The sequence below is a fragment of the Branchiostoma lanceolatum genome, chromosome 2, assembly GCF_035083965.1.
Source record: "Branchiostoma lanceolatum isolate klBraLanc5 chromosome 2, klBraLanc5.hap2, whole genome shotgun sequence".
NCBI lineage: Eukaryota > Metazoa > Chordata > Leptocardii > Amphioxiformes > Branchiostomatidae > Branchiostoma > Branchiostoma lanceolatum.
In genome coordinates, this window is record NC_089723.1 from 16,425,312 (window position 1) to 16,436,401 (window position 11,090).

The 11,090-nt window shown below is 44.2% G+C and overlaps 1 protein-coding gene across 1 annotated transcript; it reads right to left on the bottom strand.

The window, feature by feature from the left end:
* Positions 1-82: 82 nt before the first annotated feature.
* On the bottom strand, positions 83-10,257 carry LOC136427621 (matrix metalloproteinase-14-like). Its single transcript, XM_066416604.1, has 10 exons — positions 10,089-10,257; positions 7,699-7,822; positions 6,033-6,256; positions 5,346-5,553; positions 4,615-4,773; positions 3,690-3,836; positions 2,503-2,642; positions 1,942-2,080; positions 1,221-1,360; positions 83-481 (listed from the first exon to the last, which is right to left on the bottom strand). The coding sequence occupies exons 1-10, from the start codon at positions 10,170-10,172 to the stop codon at positions 257-259; spliced, it is 1,590 nt and encodes a 529-aa protein (XP_066272701.1). The 5' UTR covers positions 10,173-10,257; the 3' UTR covers positions 83-256.
* Between the last annotated feature and the right edge of the window lie 833 nt (positions 10,258-11,090).

Below are 11,090 nucleotides of genomic sequence, written 5' to 3' on the forward strand. Positions count from 1 at the left end.
GTATTTAATTACATCACCTTAACGGCCACGATTCTGTGACGAATTGCACTTCCCTACTCTATCACTAAACACTTTTTCCCGAGGAGTTAAACTAATTTGTGCGCGTGTCACTTAACTTAAGATACCGGAAGACGCTGTTGATATTCAACACTTTAAAAATACTATCGTATCTATGTACAACTTGCGCGACTACAGTAATGTCTGTCGTCACACTCTTAAAGCTCATTTCTTAACACTATGAGAAGTCTAGATCTGCTCAGAAGAACAACAGTTTCGCTGCTAACACTGACAGAAGCGAAGGTAAGACTACGCTGGGGATTACGTTGACTCCGCTATTGACTCCTTGAAGCTCACAAGGCGGCAGTTTGGGCGTGGTCTCCTCCATCTGCATCATACAGCCGAACCAGTACTGTGCGGTGGACTTCGGGTAACCGGGGTCCACGCTGAAAGTCGTGTCGTTGAAGCGCCAATACTGGCTGCCCTGTAGGATAGAAGAAATCCAACGTTATTTCATACAGTAGATTGAACCAACTACTTTCTTCAATGCCACAATGCATATAGGGCTATACGGCCAACACGTCGTATTTACAGGCCATTTGGATAGATTGCTCCTCTGAGTGTACCCTTTCTCATATGATAAATCGTTTATGAATGTGTGCATGTCTGTGAAGGGAGTGTCCCTGTGGTATAGTAGTCTGCGCTTCTGGTACTTGCCACATCTGGTTCAAATTACTTGGACCAGAAGGCCCGGGTTCAAGCCCCGGGTTAGGACACTTCTGGACAAGAGGCGCATTGAGTCATACCAAAGCTTTTATAAAAATGGTACATACTTCTGAAACAGTATGGAAGTTAAACACACTCCACTGCCAGTGGGCTAGCCCCCTGCTGCAGTGATTGCACCACAGTGTGGCCTAGGGCTATGAAACGGGGATGGGTACCGCCCTATACATCAATTGTGGTGTGGGAGGATTTAAACTCTAACTAACATGTGTGTGACGTTCGATATAAGAACAGTTTCAAAGTTTCAACTTCTTTCACATGTTTCATGGTTAATCAAAGTAAAGTTGTGTACATCGTACCAACATAGGGCGCGGTGTGCGTAAATCGGAAGGTTAAAACGATGTAAAACTGTGTGGGAAAAAAACCAGTGGTACGCTTCAGTACAGTTCAATAATACTCTGGCCCAAATTCACTATGACAATATTGAGCGGTTGTCTGACCTTGAAGAAGTATGTCCTGCCGTTCAGCCACTGCATGACCGCGTCCACCCCGTCCGCGGGAACACCGTTCCACACGGCCAGGTCCCTCGGGTACCCCCTGTCCACACCCCGCCCAGCTCTGTACCGGTAGTACTGGTCATCTGCGCAAAGAGAAAAAAATGTCAGCATCTATTCTAAAGCATTAGCAGCTTAGCATGCGCATTATTCTATAGATTATTTCTACTGTTAGTCATGTATTAGATTAGTTCTTTATATTTGTGTGGAGCAAATGTGTATCTGTTGTGTATTATGTGATTGTAAGCCCAGCGGCAATTCAGCACTGGCTGCCATTGCACGGGTAAATTCTGACCAATAAACCATTATCATTATCATTATTATTATTAGCAATAGGTCAACTTTCATGTGCGAAAGTTGCCATACATTGTACCAGTTACAATTGTCTTCTTGTATTAAAGTAGGTTTCTTACAGGGCAATAGCAACTGTTACAAAATGTCCAAAAAAGAATCATTCAGAGGAAAGTGAAATAGAAAAGATTTAAATTTAGCAAGATCTTTACAATGTAGACCAACCAGCTTCTAAGTTCTGAGGAGTACAATGAGCTATGTCCTTCATGGCTGTGTGAACGTGGAGTTTCAAGTTTGATACAGACAGATGATTTCCATTTTCCACATAACAGTGAAACTTGCCATCTAATCTGAAATTTTCTGAAAGGATGGTCACCTTTTGTAAAGTAGAGCCTGCCGTTCCCAGACCAGACGAAGGCGGTGTCGATGTCGTTGTCGAGGCCTCTCCACTGGGTAATGGGCCGAGGGTACTCGGGGTCCGCCTGGGTGTTGGTGTAGCGCCAGTACTGGTCACCCTGGGGAAGTGCATTGTAACCAGTTATTTTTTTTTTTTTTTTTACTTCGTTTTTTTGACAGACAAGGACGACGTTTTACAACTTACATTAACAGTACCACGTACAGATAACAACATACCAATTTTTATCTTTATACACCTGGGCGAAGTGAGGAAAGTCGTGTAAAGTGCCTTTCACAAGGGCACAACATCGGTGGCGTCAGGGATTCGAACTCGGGACCTCTTGGTTCTGAGTCGAACACCCTGCCGTTACGCCACACGACCCCACATTCAACAAGTTAGTTGGTTGAAAAGATCAAAATCTAAATAAACTTATGACCCCAAAATTTATGTACTGATACATTTGTATAAACAGACATTGACATTTACAAACACGAGCAGCCTTCTTGTTTGAACTTGACTTGCTCAAGATGAATTTTTTACCTTGAAGAAGTAGGTTTTCTTGTTGACTCTGTAGTACACAGCGGCGTCCAGGTCTCCGGGCAGATCGCCCCACACTTCAGAGATCAGCTTAGGATAGCCGTCAGCCATGCCGGCGGAGGTTAGCTCCCAGAAGTAGTTCCCTGTCAGTAAGATATGAGACCATCGTGTCACAACATATACGACTCCCTATTGTACCTCCTGTTGATATCATCAACCATTGACAACATTGTATAGCCTAGAACCTTCCTGTAGTTTGTACTAGATCATAGTATAGCCTAGAACCTTCTTGTAGTTTGTACTAGATCATAGTTAGCCTAGAACCGTCCTGTAGTTTGTACTAGATCGTAGTATAGCCTAGAACCGTCCTGTAGTTTGTACTAGATCATAGTATAGCCTAGAACCTTCCTGTAGTTTGTACTAGATCATAGTATAGCCTAGAACCGTCCTGTAGTTTGTACTAGATCATAGTATAGCCTAGAACCGTCCTGTAGTTTGTACTAGATCATAGTATAGCCTAGAACCTTCCTGTAGTTTCATAGCCTAGAACCGTCCTGTAGTTTGTACTAGATCATAGTATAGCCTAGAATTAGACCGTCCTGTAGTTTGTACTAGATCATAGTATAGCCTACAACCTTCCTGTAGTTTGTACTGGATCATTGTGTAGCCTAGAACCTTCCTGTAGTTTGTATTAGATCATAGTATAGCCTAGAACCTCCCTGTAGTTTGTACTAGATCATAGTATAGCCTAGAACCTCCCTGTAGTTTGTACTAGATCATAGTATAGCCTACAACCTTCCTGTAGTTTGTACTGGATCATTGTATAGCCTAGAACCTTCCTGTAGTTTGCACTAGAACATTGTATAGCCTAGAACCTTCCTGTAGTTTGTACTTGATCATAGTATAGCCTAGAACCTCCCTGTAGTTTGTACTAGATCGTAGTATAGCCTAGAACATTCCTGTAGTTTGTACTAGATCATAGTATAGCCTAGAACCTTCCTGTATTTTGTACTAGATTGATATAAGTAGTCAGTAGTATTTTGCCTTACATTGTACCTGTTACAATCGCTGTGCAATAAACTTTGACTTGACATTGTACTTGTGAGTCGCAAAAAAGAGATGTGGAAAGCGAGAAATCAATCGCGCAAAACTGCAGTTCTATACTGAAGTGATAGGGGGCAGGTGTTTACCTTTGAAGGCGTATGTCTTGCTGTCCTCTGTGATGGTGAGGGCGTCCACCTCTCCGGCGCAGGTGTCGGGGACGTCAGGGTTGGGGTTGGGGTTGGGTGTCATGCCGGCGTCGGGTCGTGGGGTCGGGCGCTCCATGTCCGGCATGCCTATATTATAGAAAGCATTTGGAGTTAAGACACAATACTAGAGATAAATATTAGCTTGTTCAGCAAATATGAAAAGGTTTGCGTTTCAGTGTAGCTAATGTGGGGGAAAATGAACATTACTAGAAAGGTAACAGTTGTAAAGTAAATAGTTGAAATACGTCATATTTGACTTCATCTCCATCCCCTGGCAAAACTGACTGAAATGTTTTTGTAACCCCCCCCCCCCTTGGGAGAATGTACTCTTCCGGTGGTACCTTCAGTTAAAATGGACTTGGCCAAGAACATTTCATATAATGTATTGTAATGTAATGTGTACGTTTACTATTATCGATATTGTGAAGAGTTTACTGATTGATACCAGAGATATACGACAATAACCGGCCCGAATATCCATGTACCAATTTGTTACGAAAATTTGAAGACCAAATCCTTCATTCAAAGTAGAATTTTTAATGATACATTTATGATGTAGAAGTACTGAAAGCTTCTTCAAACAAGCTATCTGTCACCAAAAATCAAGACTATAGCATGTCCAGGGCAAAAGATAGAAAAAGATCAAGTTCTGCTGCAGAACCAAGGTCACATACCAGGGGGCCCAAAATCGACCTTGAATTTTGGCTTCACAACACCCGCCCACATACCAAATATCATCGTAATCCATCAAAGGTTCTTGAGTTATGCTGACTACAATAGTCCGGAAACACACATAGACACACAGACACGCCCAAAACAATTTCTCATGGAGATAATAAGACTCAATACTGAAAGCTCCACTCACCATACAACATCTGGATTCCCGCGATGTCGTCCGAGTGTAGCACAAGGTTGGGCTCGAAGCCTCGGTAGAAGGGCGCCATGAGGGCGTCGGTTACTTCGGAGTGGGACAGCCCCAGGGAGTGGCCGAACTCGTGAGCTGCTACTTGTAACAGGTTAATTCCTGCGGGGAAAATGTAATAATGTAATGAATATATAGTATAGTGTTCCCTTTTCAGTGGCCGCTACGTAATGAAATAACCGTCATGTATGCAAAAGAAGGAACTACTTTCGAATTTGATTAATTAGAGTTACTTGGAGACTACACGTGACCATGAAAACGGAAGGACTTAAAAGTCCTTCCGTTTTCATGGTCACGTGTAGTCTCCAAGTTTATCAAACTACAGTCCACAGAGGCCACACAATACGTATATTATAAACTATAAAGGTAAAAAGGTAAAGCAGGCATCCTCAATTGAGGTGAAGCATGATGCTTTTTCAAGTATCTAGTGGTAGTGCAATGCGGCTTCGCCACGGCTCGCGTTTTTGGCCAATCACACCGGGTCACCCCTACTCTTCTCGATAAGTGTGTTGGGTTCTTTTACGTGCAGAGGTTTGACGCTTGAGGCTTACGCCCAAAGCTCCCTCATCCACGGGGCCGCCGGCTTTACGTCACCATCCGAAATGACGGATGCAATCCCTTACAAACTATGGCACACTTTATAATGTCGGAAGATGAAATGTGTCAGCTTGTACCTGAAGAGGTTCTCACAGTCCATTGTTCCGACTCGTCGAAGTGGGCGTCGCCTCCGAACTGCGGGAAGAACGCATGCGCAAGGGTGCCCCCGGGTCCGTCGAAAGGCGCGCCGTCGCCGTGCATGATGGGAGCGAACTTGATGACGATGTCAGCTGGGTTGGACGCGTCCACTCTTGTGAACGTCAGTGAGGTTTGATCCTCCCACAGCTAAACATGAAAAAAACATTGTTCAACATTGGAACTAGTATCTACATTTTCTACACCATATATGTCCCGTCAAGACATACCAACAATTTCGACCTAGACAGTTATATCATTTATGACTTACCAATTCGATGTCTTTGAAAAGATTGTACAGTGAAAGCCAGTTATTTGCATACCTTTTTATTGTATAATTTGGGAAAGTGCATAGGATACCAAAACACCAAGCCGTTTACCATTCACTCAGTTGTGAAAACAATGAATAATTGTATTGCCCTTAATCGTATATTTCGGTGTGTTGCGTTGAATATTTTATCCAATATTTTTCAATAATGACCCGGAACTATAGTAGTAGTAGTCCACTGTTTTCTGCTGCTGCGGTATTAGTCCAGCCACAGTCAGTCTTCCGTCAATCTTTTCCACTTATCTAAGGTATCTAAGGACAGTTAAATGTATTTACAAAATTGTTCCTTCATCTGCAGTACCTGAAAGGCTTGCGTGATGGCCTCGTCGACGTCGTTTTTCCCCAGGTCGGGTGTGTAGTCGGCGTCGGCGAGACTCCAGGTCAGGTCCATCTTGGGCCAGGTGCTGCCCTGGAGCGCGAAGCGGCGGCGGCGGCGGGCCATCCCGCGGGAGTGGGTGCCCATCATGTCCGGCAGGGCGCACCGGGGCATCTCCATCATCGTCATGGTATCAGCGTCCATCTCACCTGAAGGGACAAAATCACTCTTGTCAACATCATGAATTCGTCTAGCCTGGGTGCCAGACCACCGCGCTCCTGGCGCTAATCCTTCGGGCGGGGAAGCAACTCGCGCCGCCGCCACAGATAGCACACGCGGCCCAATAATGATCTTGTATTTGGATCTTTACACCTCCTTTCATCTAATGCCATCTTAGCTGGTCTATAAACACTGCAATTCCTAGCCTGGAAACCATACCATCGGGGGCTCCCCGATATCTCTACGGCGATGGGAGTGATGCCCGGCCGCCCAGACAGCTTAGCCCGCTCGGGGTGTGGGTTTACGGCCTTTGATTAAATTAAGCGAAACTGTCTATGGCAGCTAAAGTAGGTAAGGCTGCGAAATTTTATATGGCAGCTAAGTTAAAGGCTGACGGAAACGGCTCAATCATAACTAAGCAGACTGGGCCCGGTAAAACACCCCTAAGCCGACTCCTAGAGACTGGTACCAGGCTATGCAATTCCCCGTTATAGGGTGGAAATCCAACCCCTTCCTCCTAAACCACCTAGTCACCATGTACAGGGGGTTTTCTTATCGTCTTGAACTTGAAGGAAGTAAGTCTGTTTATGTTTTTGCCATGTTATGTGTCTAAACGTGGATGCTGACTCATAGCTGGTGTACTCTTTAGCACGATATTTCCCCTTGGCAGTCTCCGATAGTTCCCCTCATTCAATAAACGATTTTCCATTAAAACAGTGACCGAGTTCTTTCGATAGACGCCTGCTCTGCAAAAAGTCTCTAGCCGAGGTGTAGATGACTGTTAATGTGACGGCTAACCCACAGACTACATTAGACTAAGACTAACAGGCGACTAACATTTGGTGCTACAGATAGACACCGAGACGCCCCGTTACGACAGTTTGGCCCTTTTCTCAGACGTGATGTTAGGCGATTAGAACCGTTATCAGTAACATCCAGTCGCTGCGTTTTTTCACCAGGAAAACGTGACAACGCAAAGATAAACGACCCATTTACGGTCCCCAGAAAGTGCGAAATGAACGAAATGGAACAAAATGGAACGAACTAAAGCATATGTAACATTATGAAATGAAATACCAGTAGATAGCGAAATATAAGGAAGGTTGTAACATTCACAGTAGACCGGAACAGGAAGTAAATACATAATATAACGTGTTTAATTTCTTTAATCTATTTGATAATAGTAAATACAACTCTTACAATAGTAAATACAACGTTCCTAACATTTCGCTATCTACTGGTATTTCATTTCACAATGTTACATATGTTGTAGTTCGTTCCACTTCATTCCATTTCGTTCCATTTCGTTCCATTTCGGGCTTTCTGGGGGCCCACAAATTTACAACATTTGCACAGAATCATTTGGGCCAAGTAAAAACAGACAAGCCTAGTGCAACTGTGAGCTAACAACTTGTTTTAGTATAGTTTTTACCTGTCACTGTAATGTTGGCGAATTCCTGAAACATGGAAATGGCTTCCCTCATAGCATCCTCGCTCTGCAGTTGGCCTGACTGCATGGATGGTGTGGACATGTATCCGTAATTCATCAGGTAGTCCTGCGGAAAAGAGACGTAACAAATTGTCAATCAAATTTAAAAGTTCAGCCATTGAGTACTTCACGTTGGCAAAAGCAACCTAATTTGGTTAGCGTTGGCCATAAAAATGGCCCACCCCTTCCCTCTCTACACACAATGAGTGGATACTACGTTGTATAAACATCCCATTTCTTCCTTCGGACGTGTCAGGCGTTCGATTTCGTTCCATTTCGTTCCATTTCGTTCGATTTCGTTCTATTTCGTTTCATTTCGCACTTTCTGGGGACCCTGCAAAAGGATACTGATTGGACAGCTCTGTCTTTCGTTCGTTTTCGTTCGATCTCGTTGGATTTCGTTCGATTTCGTTCGATTTCGTACTTTCTGGGGACCCTGCAAAAGGATACTGGTTGGACAGCTCTGTCTTTCGTTCCATTTCGTTCCATTTCGTTCGATTTCGTTCAATTTCACACATTCTGGGGACCCTGCAAAAGGATACTGGTTAGACAGCTCTGTCTTTTTCCCAGGGCCAGACTACGCGACCTACAAAGGAATGATAACAAGGTGTAACACGATAAACCCTGGATTACGGATGCCTTTTTCTCTCGCCCCTTGGTGGCAAACATTGCAGACGGTTCGTTTGGTCAGCCGCTTTCTACTGGGTGGGTTTGGAGTTTCATGGGTCTCAGTAAATAGATAATTTGTCTCCAGGCTTTCGTATTCAGAACGGTTATCACAATCTTTCGGCATTGTCATGGTAAAATCCAAAAGGTATATTTTTCTCACTCGGTATGTTTGGTGCTTGGTATGTAAAGTGTCGTCTACCCTATTCCCCAGGTGCAAATGGAACTGCCCTTTACATTTAGAACATTCCGTTGACAAAGAAGGTGCACCTGCCATACTCTCCAAGCAGAGGAGTGGGTCCGGCAGGTTTTTGGCGTGTTTTTAGGCGTTTTTGTCGGGCTATCTACTTTGTCATGGTTTCTTTATCTCTATAACCCACACCTCTGCCGGCACTGACCGAGGTGTGGGTTATAGAGATAAAGAAACCATGACAAAGTAGATAGCCCGACAAAAACGCCTAAAAACACGCCAAAAACCTGCCGGACCCACTCCTCTGCTTGGAGAGTACACCTGCCATGAAACTTCAAATCTGTTTGGAATCTTGAAACAGATTTTCTAATGAAAGCAAGGAGGTCCTATTAGAGAATTAAGCTCGCTTTAGCTGAGGCTACTGAGCTAGCGTTTATGTGCAAATACTTACAACCGATTAAACTGTAGTGGCTGTTTGCTTCCGAAAATCCTTTTGTTTTGTCAATTTACAGACTTTCCGTTCATAAACAAACTTGCGCTATAGACTGTGTTGTCGAATTACTTGTACGAAGACGAAGCAACGATAGCATACGGTTCTGCCTCCATATGACAGGCATACGGGTTGGGAACAGGTGACGTCATCTTGTTTGTATCCAGCATAATTCAAAACTTTATATTAATGGTGACCGACTGACACTGGGGCTTTTTACAGACCTGTCGGACTGGAGCCGCCCACTCCATCCCCTGGCCCCTTTAAGATGTAACGTTACTGTATTTCCACCTGTGTCATGGTCCGACGACACTGCACCCCACAAGATGGCGTTAAACTGCGTGCGAAGTATTTCAGCGTCTTTTCATGTGCATCCTGTTTTCGGCACATTTGTCTTCTGCTTTCGAAGATTGACATAACAATGGTTGGCGTTCTTTCTTTGTCTTTCTGTGTACCTGGGGGGATCTGTATCTGCCCATCTCTACACTCCTCCTCGGGTGAGCTTTTAGCGACCTTATGTTGAAAGAAGGTCGGTTTTGGCAGTGACAATAACACGCTATTGTACTTCAACATTGTTAGTTGGGAGCCGCCCTAGCCTGTAGCTGGTACGGAAAAATCTGGCGAATGCCAAACATACGGAGCCAGCAACTTCGCTGTTCTGGGACCAATTACAATGCGTCCTGTCAGGAAATGCCTTAGTTTATGAACGGAATGTCACACATTCTGTCTGCGAAACTGATACTTGGGGAGACGTAAACTATAGCTACTGTATTGTCTTAACCTCATTAATATACATATTCAGAGTTATGGTATAAATCTGGTTTTCCAGTCCTTGTCGTTAGTCACTGACGAAAGACAGCGGATGCTGTCTGAAACGTCTGACTGTTTCGAAATTTTATCCAGTTGCTTGAGTAACTATTTTTGGCGTATAGCCACTGTAGTTCAAGTATAATCCGATACCGGAAAAGAAAAAAAGGTTCAGCTTACCATTCCCTGTTTCATGGTCATGTCGGCCAGTGCGCAGCCGAACACAGCCGACACTAGCACGGCTAGAAACATGTAGGTATTCATCTTAACCAGCCCTCTCAGCAGACGACGACAAAACTTGACGACTTGGGGCTACTTCAGTCTTCGCTGTGCAGGTAAATCTGAGACACACCGGGAACGCCTCGTCCTTTTGTACCCTCTGAAGGGCCTGATTCAGGTGGGTGCGTCATACTACCCGCCACTCCAAATATGGTCATTACTTTATCGACAGGTGGGCGGAGCTACAGGTACGTCATAAAGTGTCAGGTGATTGGCCCAAATCCCGCGAGTCACCGAACAAGCAGACAAAGGATCACAGAGGGCGATCGTAGGTGGTCAGGTATACTTAGAAGCGGCGAGCTATATTTAGCAACGTTAGTAATGACTGCGGTGCAGTTCTGCGAAGTCGAAAGGATTGTAGGGAACTTCGTGCCAGACAACGAGGTATACGATGGAGTGACACAGCGTTTTCTGCCGTGATTAAATAGCTAGATATGGACAAGTGGAACAGCCGATGACGTATTCTTGGCGTACAGACACAACATTATTATCACAATGCATACGAACTGTATTTGTCACCACAAATGCTTGTTTTCATCATACGAGAACAGTAACATAGATTACAAGTTGTGACATTGATTTTAGTGGACGACATCAACATGCTAGCCTGACTGAATCGCGCTACTAGCGGCCGGCCAGCCAGCGAGAGATTGTGTAAACACAGGCTAATCAGCATTCGGTTGACATCTAACTACAATAAACACATATCATTTTGGTGTCCTATTTCAACCTCCTTGGTTTTGTTGAGGGAAAATACAATACACCAGACTCATTGCATGTTGCTACCCCTAAATATCGTTTAGATTTAGTTCTCACAATTACGTGAACGCGGTGATACTTAGAACGTAGCTATACTTGTCACAAAAAGTCATTGTGTTTTGATATCAGCCAATTCTGCACGTG